Here is a 15,035-nt window from a genome sequence, read left to right as displayed (position 1 = left end):
TAAGTGGAGATGTTCGTTAAATTAAAGTACAAAATTCACTAAAATTCTGTTTATAAATAGTTTAATGGATTTAGTTTAAATTTGGCAACCTTCTTTCTTCTATTAATCGCCTGTATGTATTTGCAATTCATCGTACGCCCGGAATTGGTCCGAAATTATCGATAACCGTTTATCCACATCCGTTTCCAGTTTATCTAATAAACATCGATGCAATTGAAACGTCCAGCTCGTTCGAATACTAGAACCATGCAACTTGAACAAACAAATTTTGCAATCAAAATACGGTATACTAAATATACATTCTGCGTGCAGTGTTTATTGACAATCTTTTGACATTTGGAGAATTAAAAATTGAAATTTACTCTAAATTTTTCAATTAAAAGTGTAATTCTGTCGAAAAGTAAGCTTTAAGTTTAAAAAATTAAATTACAAAAATTTCTCATCGATCTAAAAAAATTATTTTCGATAGCAGGGGTCCATTACAATCATTTTTGGTCATTAGACATATCCCTGAATTCCTATCCCTTTTCGAGAAAAAAATTCGAGAAGATGTGAAATTTTTCGGTGAAAAAAAAATTTTCCAAATCGTTCTAAAAAAATTATATTTAGTTACAGGGGTCAATTTCAATTATTTTTGGTCAATAGACATATCCCTGAATTCCTATCCCTTTTCGAGAAAAAAAATCGAGAAAGTATGAAATTTTTCGACGAAAAAAAAAAATTTCAAATCGTTCTGAAAAAAATATCATTAGCTGTGGGGGTCAATTGCAATCATTTTTGGTCATTACACCTACTCCCGAATTCCTGCGCATTTTCGAGAAAAAAATTCAGAAAGGTGGACAAATTTTTCGACAAAATTAAAAAATTTCAAATCGTTCTAAAAAAAATATTTTTAGTTGCAGGGGTCCATTACAATCATTTTTGGTCATTAGACATATCCCTGAATTCCTATCCCTTTTCGAGAAAAAAATTCGAGAAGATGTGAAATTTTTCGGTGAAAAAAAAATTTTCCAAATCGTTCTAAAAAAAATATTTTTAGTTGCAGGGGTCCATTACAATCATTTTTGGTCATTAGACATATCCCTGAATTTCTATCCCTTTTCGAGAAAAAAATTCGAGAAGATGTGAAATTTTTCGGTGAAAAAAAAATTTTCCAAATCGTTCTAAAAAAATTATATTTGGTTACAGGGGTTAATTACAAGCATTTTTGGTCATTAGACATACCCTCGAAATCCTTCACACTTTCGAGAAAAAAATTCAGGAAGGTGGACAAATTTTTCGACAAAATTAAAAAATTTTCCAAATCGTTCTAAAAAAATTATATTTGGTTACAGGGGTTAATTACAAGCATTTTTGGTCATTAGACATACCCTCGAAATCCTTCACACTTTCGAGAAAAAAATTCAGGAAGGTGGACAAATTTTTCGACAAAATTAAAAAATTTCAAATCGTTCTAAAAAAAATATTTTCATCTGCAGGGGTCAATTACAATCATATTTGGTGAATACATATACCCCCGAAAACCTAGCCACTTTCTAGAAAAAAATTGATTACAGTCGGAACTTTAAACATTAATAACTTTTTAACGAAGCCTCCATCAACAAATTAGTATACTTGATTTTCGTCCTATTTTGGCCTCTATATACAGTATTTATGTTGACACTCTTTAGTTTGAAATTTGGAAACTTAAAAATCGAAATTTACTCTAAATTCAATGAAAAGTGCAATTTTGTCGAAAAGTAAGTTGACGTTGAATTTTTTATTAAAATATTAGGTTTGTAGTTATTTGTGTGTCGTATCTAAAGAAGTTGAAGTGATATATTTTCCGTGTAGATCTGCAGTTTCTGATTCGTCGAGACACTGTTTACATAAATGTTTATTTCGACGAAGATCGTTAAGAATTCCAGCGTAATTACAAGATCGATCGTTTCGATCGAACGTCGGGCGGCTGTCCTCGAAATGGTCCATTGGCACGCCGCGGAAAAAAGATATCAAACGGCATTGAGAACTCCAACACGGTTCGTAAGTGTCCACGCAGATGTACGCGCGTGTTCATTAATGTTTTTCTCGTACTCGATTGCCCCTTTAACCAGCTTTTCCATTCTCGTTTGCCATTTTTTTGCCTCCCCCTGCCCCTCGAAACCGACGCAAAGGACACTCGTATAAATTCCCGGTACTAGTCTCGATATTTTTCCACTTGTTCACGAGCGCTCGCTTTCGATCGAAGAAACAAACGTCTTTAGTCAACCGTACATTTATGGTACAGGTAAATTTCACAGGTATCGGACTCTCGAAATCGTAATTATTATTTATCAGCAATTTATATTCGATCCGATCGATAGAAAGTTTGGATCGTTTCTGTCCTGCATTCGGTGGCGGAGGCTTTCGTACTATTCAGAACGCGTAATTCAATTTGAGCCTCGCTAATCGGATTTGCGGGTTGATTAACAGAACCCCTCGTCATTAATCGCGCTAGCAGTAATTACGTTAGATACCGATACCGCCAAAGGCTTTCTGCGTTCAGTCACTAATAATCGTCATGAATTTATCAAGCCTGCAAATCCATAAACGATTCCTAATACTTGCGTAGATTTTCCCTACAACAGAGGTGTAAACATAGGCAGAGACCGTGTAGTTGTGCAAAACGAAAAGTCACTTTTATTGTATTTATTTATAAAGTATATTCTACATACATTTTGTACATCTTTGTCGTAAATTCATAAAATTCGCAGTCGGTTATTTTTGGAAGAGTCTCAAAGAATGATCCCCCCCTGGAAATTCACGTGTAAATAAAATTGTGCAATTTGCTTAGTGATTTATAAAATTCAAGGCGATCCTGAGAAAGAAATTTTGAACCCAGAGATCATTCCTTGTCCATCTACTGTTAATCTCGGTGTATAAATTCGTTTGCAAGGGAACAAGAACGAAGACGTTTTTCACGTTAACCATTTTTTTTATTTTTATCATATCTGACATAACAATTGTTCTCGTTTGGTATGTGCGATGGTAAATCGTAATTGCAGTTAAAGTAAGATAAGAAACGATACGTGACGATCGGTGGCTACAACAATTCTTGGAGTGAACTACGGTACGTGCGTCGATGCTCGTTTTAGTAAAACCAATGAGTACAGTCTTTAGTAAGGCGTAATCGTGAGAAATGACGTGCACCGAGGAACGTGTGAATGTTATGGATATTACATCTGGTGCGAAACAATTAACACATAGTTCTCAGTGGTCGTGCCGACTGCAGGGTGCAGCGAACGTCGCCCAAAAGCTCTTCGATGACAAATGCTCCGCGATCGACGAGCTTTCGCGAAACGTTTCTGACCTCCATCATCGCGAATTGCAACCCTCCATCGGTCGCGGATCTCTGTTGCAAGTTAAAAGTACGCGGTTAACATCGACTTCTACGGATACAGTTTACGAGGCGTTGTCCTTGGGCACGAGGAACATCTCGATCAGTTTGATCAAGTTCTCGATACCCTCCAAGTAATTAACATCCAAAGTGCTTGGATCCTCCGTCGGGAAGACGTGCGTGAAATCGATCATGTTGATCCTAACCCAGTTTTGTTTCTCCTCCGACGAGCTGGTAAGCTCGCTCAGCAGGGCGTCGTAATCCTCTTTCATCCTGATAATGTCGTCGTCGAAATTGTTCGCGTAAGAATGGGTGCGACAGAGTCGGTCCACTCTGAAATCCGGGCTGCACGAACCGCTCCTGTTCAAAGTCTTTTCCTTTCCCGCCGTGTCGCATTCGCTGCTCAAGCTGATGCTCCTTTTAACGAAGTGCACTCTCCGGTTTCTGTTCGTTTCGGCGATAGTCGGCGTCGCGTTACACGTAGCGACGCTCGCGTCTTTGAACGTGCTCAGAGTGGATGAGAACGACTTGGCTGGTCGGCTGGTCGTTCTGTCCGCGCTCGTGTTATTCAGACGAAGGTAATGTCGTAGTCTTTTCGCGTCATATGCCACCAACAGAGAACTAGAATAAAAGCGGAACAACCGCTGGGTACGAAAGAATAGTAAGATCTTCCACAGGAAAGAGAGAAGCTGCACAATCAATTGACGACAGGGCGGTCTTTCTGGACGTATGTTCAGGAACATTTTCAGCGCTGCGCAGGAAAGAAAAGGGACGTTCGGAGTATCTGATAGAGACAAGATATTTATTGTGTTCCGGAAGCTTTTTTTCACCACTTCGTTATTATCGGTCCGTGTACGATCTAATAATGTATCAAATCTCAACAAACATCTCGATCCTAACTAGGGACGCGTACTCTACTCCGCTGACTTCAAGTCCCGTGGCGGGAATGCGAGAAAAGCAAAAGGGATACACCTATTCCCACGTACTATCCAATGATGACTTGATGGCTACTGCTCTCACACGCATTGTCATTATTGGCTGAGCCAATAGGACATTGGCGTAGCTATACGCTCAAAATACTAGCCATGAATAGTAAAAATGGAGAATAAGGCTCTCTCCTTGCCCTGTTTAGTTTGCAGATGCCTAGTCAACAAGTCATCACTGGATAGTACGCATTTAACTCTAGTTTCCTATTCGTCGGGGCAGTTACTGCCTTAGAACAAGATAAATAAATGGGTAGTTCGACTCCTCTTGCCCCTATGCCATCCCGCGAGACTTCAATTCAGCAGAGTACAGTACTAGAAATTTAATATTCTCAACATTAATCGTCTTTACATGATAATAACATATCTAACTCGAAATTTTAGAGTACACTTATAGCTACACGCCCCTAGTTAACCATTCAAAAGTTTGGAACCAGTCGAGACTAAACAAGAATATGCAATAAAGTCTTTTTATAAACGACTACTATTTATTAACTGTTTCCAAACTTTTTAATGGTAGTGTACACTGCTCAAAATAGTTAAAGGATTATTAGCTCAAATGATTGTCGTTTGGTGAGAAGATATCCAATACCAAACTGAATAAAATTCAAAGTTACCGCCTCGCGATTTCACTATGGCAACGAACTGTTTGTTAGCGTCCGTTGTATGCTCACACCAGGACTTACAACAATGGCTGAAGGTAGGAAGATCGTGACCTCGCATTAACAAAGGTCTGAATTAGCGTCACAAAACTTTCGAAGACGTTCTACACATCGAATCTCTTAATTAAATCTTAATAAGCATGAATTCGCAAACTTTTTTGATTAGATATATCGGAAAGTTTCCTCGCGTCCTTGGTACTGTGAGCCCAGAAGTGCTGGGAATGTCCCGAGATCTTAGAAATTATTTGAAGACAAGAATCATCGAAACATAATTACTAGAAAAGGGAAGGAGCTTAAAAGAAGTTTCACCTAATAAAATTCCTCTCAGGTATAGATTAAACAATATTTTGCAACAATATTTCGAAACTACCTGTCTACATCAGTCTCGTGTTTCTTAACCTCACTTTAGACTTTCGAACACTTTCAATCTCGTCACATATTTACGGTTATTTACTTTTTCAAGTGAAAACTATTAATGATCAAATACATATTATTATTGTAAAAAGAATAAAAACGATCTACGTATAGAAATTATAGAATCAATCGAAAATTTAAGCTGTATTCATACGGATTAAAACAGTACAGATTAACAGAAATTTCTTATTTTTAAAAAGCAAACAAATTGTGCTACATTCTTTGTTCTTCGTAAGTGCCTGGTGTTTTTTTGCGGACGTTGCTACAGCGAGTCTATTAAAAATCTGTTAAAACGTTCTGCAATTCATTGAATGTTCTAAATTCTCTAGACAAGTGATCCTATAGGTATTTTGAGCAGTATAACATTAACAAACGACAGCTCAGAAATCTGTAGTTCTGAATATGCTGTTAAAATATGATTGAAGACTATAATATACCTTCCACGACACCCTTGGCATCGAGAGTTTTGCCATAATGTTTGCCAAACTTTTTTAATTGTCCGGAAGACAGACAATACACATGAAAGCCAGTTATGCAGAATCCGTATGTGCGTTTAGATTCGGCATACTTTAATTCTTCCGTTGCCCTTTTCTGTGGCGTAGCTAGAGGGTCCCAAGTTCGTCTACCTATTTTTATGTCCATCACGCATGGTTCCGACATACCATGGATGATATCTTTCAGCGTAAGGAATGTAATTCCTAATATTTCATGCAAACAATTAATTTCAGAATTTGTGTAATGTACGTTTTAAGTATTAGGGGTATGCAAACAATTCAAGAACAGCCAAAACAAAACATATATAGACATAATGGCGATTTAAGTGTTAATAAATAAATCTTCTATAGAGATGATTGAAACTTTTGCATACTCCTAATAACGTGCACGCGCTACACACACGCATTCTTCTCGTATAATAGCAATTAATAACCGCAGCATGCAGAAGAATATTTTAAAAAATAGTTGGATTAAAATCAAGCAAAAAATCGATGTTCTTGATATCTTACGTTTGCCGAAAATTTGCAACTCTGTCGTGCCATAATATTTTGGTACATAATTCTTCAATTGTAACATGACAGGGTCTTGTGTTGTTTGTAAACTTTCGTAGAACGCGATTTCCCTTTTACCAAGTAACGGTTTAACGACAGGTTTCAGTACATGACCGCCCGGTCTACGTAACATGCCTGTAACATTTTAAACAAGCAACTTTTTATAATATTTGTACAACATAAACACGGTGACTCATAGATTTACTTAATCAGAAAACTAATCGTTAATCGTGGACGTAAACGATTTAGTCGTCCAATATCCTAAATATCAATTTATGAATAAATTTCGCTTAAGAACGTAATAGCAAGGTATCCCACGTGTCGATACCGGTTTCTCTAATTGTTAAACGTAAAAAAGGTACGTGACCTCGAGGAACGAATATATTAAGCTTATTTGAACAAATCTGTGAGTCACTGTGTACAGTAGAGGACGAAAGTAATTGTTCAGAAAATGAATTACTAAAAAAGAGGTTAGAATTAGAGCTAGAATTTGTAAAATGTAAATTGCGATTCAAAACAGAATTCTTTATTTGCTGACAAAATCTTTAATATTACTATTTCTATTTACAATTCATACGAGTGGAATTTTCGAATCCAAATTGCAGAAACAGAAGATGCAGTAATATTTGAAATGCATAATGTATAATGCATTTTCTGTAACGCAAAGCTCCACTTTATCTATAGTAGTATCGTCCTTCTACGAGAAGAAGGCACAGCGTGTTTATATCCCCACTCTTGCTGTAGTTCGCTGATTGGCTGTCACCGATCTTCGTCGACCAATACCAGTGCAATCAGCAGACTGCAACAGAAGTGGAGATGGAAACATGCCAGTGCCTTCTTCTCGCGGAAGAATAGTAGACGTTCGTGTGTCCATCTGGAAATTGACCTCGACATATAAAGTGTGTACGATCTTATAAAAGGTTCTTGGTGCAAGGACAGACTCTATTTGGGTATCATTCTCTATATAAGCTGACTATTTTGCGTGCATTTCTTCTGCATTCGCCTCCCATTTTTTAGAGACCCACGTAAACGCGATTATTGTTATGTATAATCACATACACGGTAACTCGTTGATATTTAAAGTCGCATACGAATATTTATTATTGTCACTTATAATAACGTAAATAAAAAATTCGATCGAGTAGTAGATTTTAAGAATAAAAGCGTTATCGTTACAGCGTTGAAATTTATCACATTGTAAACCGGAAAAGAAGCATGCGTGACTCATTCTGTGCAACTAGGATTAACATTAATAAAAAACCAGTTATCTCTCGTCATTAAAGCCGAGACATTCGTAAAATAATATCGTTTGAAATACTATTTCAATTAACGTTTTACTTCATTTAACAATTTCGTAATTTTTTAAGTACGATTTCAATTGAAATAAAATTTGATCAGTTTTAGAATGAAAATGAAGAAACGTCGAAAATAATATTTTTCATTATTATGTCTCTGATCAAATTACTAAATTTCGAAACGTTTCGTTGAAATGGACTTTCAATCGATCACCTATCGAAGCATTTAAATCGATCGGATGCTTACCAATCGTGCGTCGTTTGTCGTCAAACGGATGTCCGGCTACCTGATTTTCCAATGGGCTTAAACCATCGTGAATTCCACAATCGGACGAAATTTCCGTCAACTCCGTGCTCGAAACCTTATCGAGATGACATAAAGTTTTATCAGCCTGCGAGTCTAAGGTCGTCATTGTTATTGCACTGAGTGGCGCGCAGCAATTAACTTCTGCAATTAAAGAGTTGCACGGTTCGCAAAGATCTTATCTTCGCTGTGAATTCCACCTCTGCCACCGATGGTTACACATGGAAGCTTATTCTAATTATCTTCGGCCGTTTTATTCCCCTCTACAAATACAAATGTCAGTTGATGAGGAAACTCAAGACAAACCACAGAAATATTGCATTGTACCGTGCGTTACGACAATATTACATTATCATATCTGAATAAAAACGGGATATCGGCGTAACGCGAAACGATATATTTCAAAAAGACACTTTAAACGATCGGCAGGTTTTACGCGCGTCATGCATGTGATATTTTGTGATACATTAGTGGTCAAACAGAATAGAACGCAAACAAAATGAAGATAAAATATTCTGAAAAGATCTACCAAATTCTTTTAAAAAACAAGCTTATCAGATTCTTGTCGTCATTCGTGAAAGATAAATAGATGCGACGTTTATGAAAATTTTACCTTCGATTATTCCTTTCCGCTCGTACATCCGCATTGTTTAACTTTGCATTAATTGTATCACAGGTAAATTCACATCACACTGATTAATACTTATATCGCTGTTATTTCTCGATACTCAAATAACCGAAAAGCAAAAGAAATTAGAGGGACCATTTCCCGCAAATATTTTGAAATATCACGTTTAAGATACTCGTAAATCTCGATAGAGGGCAGAACGTGCTTGTGGAAATTGAATGTTCTAAGTTCGCGCTTTTACCAACAAATCGTGTTATTTGTTGGTCTTTTGAAACTGCAATATTAAAAAGGACAGTACTGGAAGAATTGAATTGAACCCAAACAATTCTCTAACTGATTAGGTACATCTATGAGGTACTAATATGTACGTAGATTAGTTAAGGAAACTCGTAACGTTTTAGGAATCGACTTTCTCAACAATCGAAAGAATCATAGAATGCAACTCATACGAGGCATACGTACATTTATTGGAAATAACAGGAGAATAATTTATTAGCCACTCTTCTTTTACAAATATTACATCTATGACATTTTACGTGTCTATGTATTATTATAACCTATACGATAACCAGTCCCTTCACAACACAATGCAATGTGTTCAAATACGAAACACTTTCACGTGGATAATTTCGTTTGGAACCGCCCGAGCATAAGGCGGAACAAAGATTACGTTCACGACTTTAAACTTCACATAATTCTGAACGATCGCACGTCCTTCCACTAGACGTCTTTCTACTTTTCTATTGCTATCTCTTTCGTCACAATACGACGTTTCTTCCACATTCCGCCAGAGGGCCAATGTTGTTTTTATGAAATGAAAATCGCCTCCGCCTCATTTTCAGGCACGTACACACGTTAGTTCGTTGGCCGGAATTGCATGCTTTGTAATTCATCATAACCTATACGCATTTCTGATTGGGAACTATTACACATAGCATACGCAATAATACTCGTTTATTCAGCATAGTTTAGAAACTCGTATCGAATTTTATACATAATACTGCGAACAAAGTAATAAGATACATTCAGTGTTGTTTCACGTTGTGTGAAAGATTTAGGAACTTCTTGACAGCAAACCTGCGCGATAATAGGTACGTTTCAAAACATTCGACAAAAATAGTTTCCATTTATTATAATACGTGTAATTTACCAAAATTTTATTGATACGTGACAGAGAAGGAAAGGACGCAAATTAGTATAAAAATAATAAACTTTATTTAGTATATTCTTTTCCTCGTATTATTAGTACTGATATATTTACAATGAAAATGTATTTTATAAAGTGTGTATGATTAATACCTAGTATCTTATCAACTATAGAAAATATTTTTAATAGAATTCAATAATGGAGAGTTTAGAATCGTACGCAAAGCTTATTAAATATTTAATTCGTCTAAAATTAAGCTGTCCATTTTAAACACCTTGTGTCAAGATGAGTGCCTAAGCATTTCATGCTGCAATACCTAGCACCACAAGGGATACACGTATAGTTGCTAGGGAAACCGCAAACTGCACAAAACTGTCTTTCGGGAAAACGCGATGGCGGCGCTTGAGCAGAAACGTAGTTAGGGGAATTTGGGTTAATGCTGAGATCTTCTTCTACTAATTGAGCAAACGTTTTGCGAAAACGTTGTTTGTAATATTCGGCTGATCTAGTTTTCTTCCTTCTACCGCCCCTGTTATCTAGAGTCTCTTGAAACTTCGGAACTTTCTTGCTCATCACTGAAATAATTACAAATATCTTTACATAACGTGAATGTAAAAAACATAATTGTAGAATGTTTGCATTACTAACCTAGATCTGCGTGCGGATCATCGTGAAAATTATCTTGTTCCAAAGCTTCCAATGCTTTCTTTTGCCTGCGTCTACGCGCAGCATCGTCGAGCACTCTTTTTTGATACGCGTCTTTTATTCTACCAGACTCTCGCGCAGCCATATTTAATTATTTTAAATTAAAGCAATCTGCATTAATTTAAGATATATCCTTTGTCAATTATTTATATTCCTTTCTCTGCTAAAGGAAACGATATTTGATCCATAAGATCATCTACTTTTGCTTGTAACGTGTCTAAGATATCGATGGAGATAAACAAATGTCTTTCGTCCAGGTCTTGAATTATAAATTTTCTTCCCAAAGCAAAAGTCTCGTCCAGATGTAAAAGAAATTCTTTCATAGCTGCATCACTGTGAACATAGTAAATGACAAAGATTTTTATATCTTACTGTAATTATGTAGGCAAAATGTCGAGAAGGAAAGGAGTGTCTCTCGATGAAAAACGTATGAGAATGCTTCAAATATTTTACGAGAAAAGAGAGTTTTTTACTTTAAAGGAAATAGAAAAAGTTGCATCGAAAGAAAAAGGCATTGTGGTACAATCTGTGAAAGATGTACTTCAAGCATTGGTAGATGATGGATTAGTTAGGTCAGAAAAGATCGGTACTTCCGTATATTTCTGGACTTTTCCAGGGTAAGAACAAAATGTAGAATTATCGTGTTTAAAATATGATTAGCATTACTTTGTCGATTAAATAATAAATAAATATATTATATAGAGAGAATATTACTGCGATAGAACAAAGGATATCTGAAGCTTCTAAAAAGATAGTAGAGGCAGAATTTAAACTTGAAAAGTTAAAGGAAGCTTGTGCAAAAGAGAAGGTAACAAAAGGTAGAATGTTACGTTATAAAAGATCGCTTAATTTGTTTATGTTACTTTCGAAATAACACGTGTAGATAGGAAAAGAAGATACAGAAGAGAGGCAACTTTTGTTGCAAGAATTAGAAGAATTAAAGGCGAAAGAAGATCAGTTGAAAAAGCAAATTGCTAAATTTAGCAGCGCGGATCCCGAAGTTATAGCTAAACTCGAGGATAAAGCACAGGTATAGAATCGTTAAATGCCAAATTTGCGTCGATCATATTTGCATATGTTGTTTTTTAGAAATATAAAGATGCTGCCAATGTATGGACAAATAATATTTTTGCTATTCAAAGTTGGTGCAGAAATAAATTTGACATTTCGGAACAGACTTTGAACAAACAATTTAACATTCCTAACGATTTAGATTACAAAGAATAGAAAAGTGCCACGGTTCGTGATCGATATACGTACCATTCAACCAATATTCCCTTCGTGACATTTACCATGACTTTTCTCTTTCTTTTAGTAAAATAAAAGGAAGAAAAATTTTATTGCACATTCGTCGCTGTTTTAATATATGCATTGCGTGCGTCATAGACTGTGTTCGTCGTAAATAGCTGTACAAGAAAGTCAATATATAGTATCGTTCAATTTAGTACACATCACGTGTCGATAGAGGCGCTGACGGCGCAATCTTATTTACTATATACTATAGTTATTTGTAAACTACAATTCACACTATACTTATGTTTTAATTGCGCAGCATAATAAAAGTATAGCTTCATATAATATTTAACGCGATATTTTATTCCCTTGTAAATGCAGTGAATTAATATTCGTGAATATTTAATAATCGTCGTTTAATAGCATAAAAAGTTTAATAGGTGAACTGTAGAGGAAGGTTACTTTGTACTGCGTTTAAATTTCGCGGGATTCATTTCACCAATCGCCGAAAGAATTCCAACGATATTTTACTCGAGCGCCATCTGGCAAACTGTTTACTAGTATTTCGTGACTGTTACGTCAGCCATTGAAATACCCTGAATTCAAGCCCAGAGGAAGTCAGTGGTTACACATCGATCGAAGCATCTATTCACGGTCGGTCTACAGACGTCTGCGATAATACTCTGCTCGCGCGAGTGTGACTCAAATTAGGTAAGAATGATTTTCTTTTATTTCTCGTTTTTGTTTCCTTTTCGTACGTTCGAAATCATCGATCGATGTGTTCGTTGTTTTCATCGACTTGTCGTAGCAGAGTTTATTCAATTTACGTGAATTTTCAAATTGCACAGTTGCGAATTTTAGTGTACATGGCATTTCCAGCACGTGTAAATGACTCACGATCTTTGGGAACCCATATTTAATGTCACACATTTTTTTAATTAAATTTCTATTTGATCATTCGCGTTTTTCATTCAAATGTATAGTGTTAAGCATTACGTAATACGGCTATCCTTGAGCCAGTGCTCTATTATTACACTTTCGTCAATGAGAAATAAAATTCTTCTATCATTTAAATGCAAATATTCTAATTATGAATTTAGGAGTTTAATATTAAACAAGTTCCAAGATAAACTGCATCTTCGTGCACACGTTTTTTCTATTTTAAGTAATACGCCTTTATCGTGCACACGTTTTTTTCGATTTCAAAAAATACGCCTATGACTTGTATCTTTTTAATATTATTACGAAGTATTGCACGATTTTACATAATATTGAGAAAATGTCCCATTCGTCGTTATCGTTAATCTAATTTAACAAAATTAAGCAGAGTTAAATCTATACTTGAACAGATTTCAAATTAAAATCAATTTCTTTTCCAACGCCACGAAGTGCAAGATGTGCATACGTCAAATCATATTTTTTAAACAAATTTCTCAGTCAGATTAGATTAGATTAAGATCTATACTTCTACGTATATTAGTTTGTTTGACCTCTAAATACGCGATAGTTACATCAGTGTCACGGTGACAGTGTTGGAAGTGCATTTTCGTATTCGACAAAAACTACAATGTTTATTACGTCTTTAAACCCCTTTTGGACTTAAATCGTTAATTTAACAGTGGTCGTAAATTATTTCGTATTTCTGTCGTTGGATGTGCGTCATGCACGTTGCGACACGTGCAGATCGAGAAGTGTAAAGTACTTCCGTTATCAGTGGAATGCGTTTTCTGATTCATTGTTACGTTTTCTTATTTAAGCAATTTGCAATTTAACTTATTGTTCATACCTACACATGTAAATTTCTTGTGCAATGATATTACGAAACATGAGTATTTGTTCACGTGTTTCGTGCTTATGTAACAAAAGAAACGTAAATTGGAATTATTGAAAATTTACAATTTTCAAATGCAACAATGGAGACACGGTTGTATGCAAATGGCGTTGTATTTCACGTTACGTTTTCAAATCGTTTCGCAGATTAAACCACAATGGGTGTCCCCGCCGGTGATACGGAGAAAGGAAAGAAGGCAAGTGGTAATTTTTCTACTTGAATTCCTAGTTTTTAAACAGTATCGCTATTATGCGCGCGAATTCCAATTTCGGGGGCCACGAGATAACACGTAATACGCGGAAGAAGCGTTATTTATCAATTTCTCGATAACGTTGCTATATCGTCTCGTTTAAACCTCCGCTTCTGAACGATAATCACAATATACTTAACATTAAAATAGAAATTCTGTAAAATGCGTTGATTTTTTTTCTTTCAGCTTTTTGTACAAAGATGTGCTCAGTGCCATACCATCGAAGCTGGTGGAAAACACAAGGTAGGACCTAATTTACACGGAATAATTGGTAGGAAAACTGGTCAAGCTCCTGGTTACAATTATACGGATGCCAACAAAGCAAAAGGTATTTCTTTTTTAAACGTATCTTAATTCAACGGTTGTTCCACTACGCTGTGTGTTTGTCGTTTCAGGCATCACTTGGAACAAAGATACGTTGTTCGAATACCTGGAGAACCCAAAGAAGTACATTCCTGGTACAAAAATGGTGTTTGCTGGTTTGAAGAAACCGCAAGAACGAGCTGATCTAATCGCGTATATCGAGCAAGCTTCGAAGTAAGCTTGACACCTGTTAAAGATGGCAAGACACGCTAGACGTATCGAGCGGGTGTCGTAGAGGAACCTAGTACTATTATCATCTTAAACCTCATGGACATCGCGCTACATCTGACTCGACTCATTCATTCAAACTCCCCTATCTGGTACTCAAGTGTTTGTGAAGTCTGAATAGTAACAAATTGTTGTTATTGATTATAAGTAGGTATATCATGTAATTACATGCATTGACAAGAGTCAGGCTAGAACTGGCTAGAACTAGTTTTTCCCCTTCATCATTAAAGATATTCTGGTGCTCTCTCGTGATGGCTGAGCCATGCGTGAACGGTGCGCTATATTTATTTGTGACCATAAGCTGTTAAAATCGTTTAACAGATTTCTGATCTGTAACACGACTACCTGAAAATACAGATTTAACAGTAAATTTGTAATACTATTATTTCTTTCTATATCGAACAAAAACTCTTCGAAACTCGAGGCAATAATGAAGTACAAAGAAAACAAGTATTACGTTTTAAACTAAATGCTCAAATTAGTTTTCATTATTTATGAAAAGTACACGTTCTCCATTACTCGTAGTAAAAGTTTAATGAAAATTTAATGTGTGTATGAAAATAAAATAAATTGGTTGAAAATTTGTTTGAA

At 35.8% G+C, this 15,035-nt stretch overlaps 5 protein-coding genes across 10 annotated transcripts; 2 read left to right on the top strand and 3 right to left on the bottom strand.

Moving 5' to 3' along the window:
* Positions 1-2,932: 2,932 nt before the first annotated feature.
* On the bottom strand, positions 2,933-9,463 carry Ipk2 (Inositol phosphate kinase 2). Of its 2 annotated transcripts, none has more exons than XM_076780875.1 (5): positions 8,673-9,463; positions 8,003-8,322; positions 6,419-6,595; positions 5,852-6,112; positions 2,933-4,106 (listed from the first exon to the last, which is right to left on the bottom strand). In XM_076780875.1, the coding sequence occupies exons 2-5, from the start codon at positions 8,166-8,168 to the stop codon at positions 3,421-3,423; spliced, it is 1,290 nt and encodes a 429-aa protein (XP_076636990.1). In that variant the 5' UTR covers positions 8,169-8,322; positions 8,673-9,463; the 3' UTR covers positions 2,933-3,420. The 2 variants fall into 2 exon arrangements, with proteins under 2 accessions (XP_076636990.1, XP_076636991.1); XM_076780876.1 differs by having other exon boundaries at positions 9,150-9,463.
* Positions 9,464-9,577: 114 nt separating this feature from the next.
* LOC143349535 (meiotic nuclear division protein 1 homolog) lies at positions 9,578-12,362 on the top strand. 4 transcript variants are annotated; one of them, XM_076780880.1, is made up of 5 exons: positions 9,578-9,778; positions 10,925-11,156; positions 11,242-11,347; positions 11,423-11,569; positions 12,213-12,362. In XM_076780880.1, exons 2-5 carry the CDS (start codon positions 10,930-10,932, stop codon positions 12,360-12,362), a joined length of 630 nt encoding a protein of 209 aa, XP_076636995.1. In that variant the 5' UTR covers positions 9,578-9,778; positions 10,925-10,929. The 4 variants fall into 4 exon arrangements, with proteins under 4 accessions (XP_076636995.1, XP_076636994.1, XP_076636993.1 ...); XM_076780879.1 differs by lacking the exons at positions 9,578-9,778; positions 12,213-12,362 and adding exons at positions 11,629-11,778; positions 11,855-12,117 and having other exon boundaries at positions 10,833-11,156; XM_076780878.1 differs by lacking the exons at positions 9,578-9,778; positions 12,213-12,362 and adding an exon at positions 11,629-12,119 and having other exon boundaries at positions 10,833-11,156.
* On the bottom strand, positions 9,895-10,624 carry LOC143349536 (zinc finger HIT domain-containing protein 1). Its single transcript, XM_076780881.1, has 2 exons — positions 10,483-10,624; positions 9,895-10,409 (listed from the first exon to the last, which is right to left on the bottom strand). The coding sequence occupies exons 1-2, from the start codon at positions 10,622-10,624 to the stop codon at positions 10,087-10,089; spliced, it is 465 nt and encodes a 154-aa protein (XP_076636996.1). The 3' UTR covers positions 9,895-10,086.
* Positions 10,686-11,937, bottom strand: Tfb5 (transcription factor B5). The gene is made up of 2 exons (XM_076780888.1): positions 11,800-11,937; positions 10,686-10,872 (listed from the first exon to the last, which is right to left on the bottom strand). The coding sequence occupies exons 1-2, from the start codon at positions 11,832-11,834 to the stop codon at positions 10,686-10,688; spliced, it is 222 nt and encodes a 73-aa protein (XP_076637003.1). The 5' UTR covers positions 11,835-11,937.
* Cytc (mitochondrial cytochrome C) lies at positions 12,344-14,814 on the top strand. 2 transcript variants are annotated; one of them, XR_013080942.1, is made up of 5 exons: positions 12,344-12,483; positions 13,750-13,799; positions 14,040-14,181; positions 14,249-14,591; positions 14,675-14,814. XR_013080942.1 is itself a non-coding variant. In XM_076780883.1 (4 exons), exons 2-4 carry the CDS (start codon positions 13,761-13,763, stop codon positions 14,392-14,394), a joined length of 327 nt encoding a protein of 108 aa, XP_076636998.1. In that variant the 5' UTR covers positions 12,344-12,483; positions 13,750-13,760; the 3' UTR covers positions 14,395-14,814. The 2 variants fall into 2 exon arrangements, 1 of the variants encoding a protein (XP_076636998.1); XM_076780883.1 differs by having other exon boundaries at positions 14,249-14,814.
* The last annotated feature ends 221 nt before the right edge of the window (positions 14,815-15,035 follow it).

This window comes from Colletes latitarsis, chromosome 13, assembly GCF_051014445.1.
Source record: "Colletes latitarsis isolate SP2378_abdomen chromosome 13, iyColLati1, whole genome shotgun sequence".
NCBI lineage: Eukaryota > Metazoa > Arthropoda > Insecta > Hymenoptera > Colletidae > Colletes > Colletes latitarsis.
This window is presented reverse-complemented; position numbering and strand designations above follow the sequence as displayed.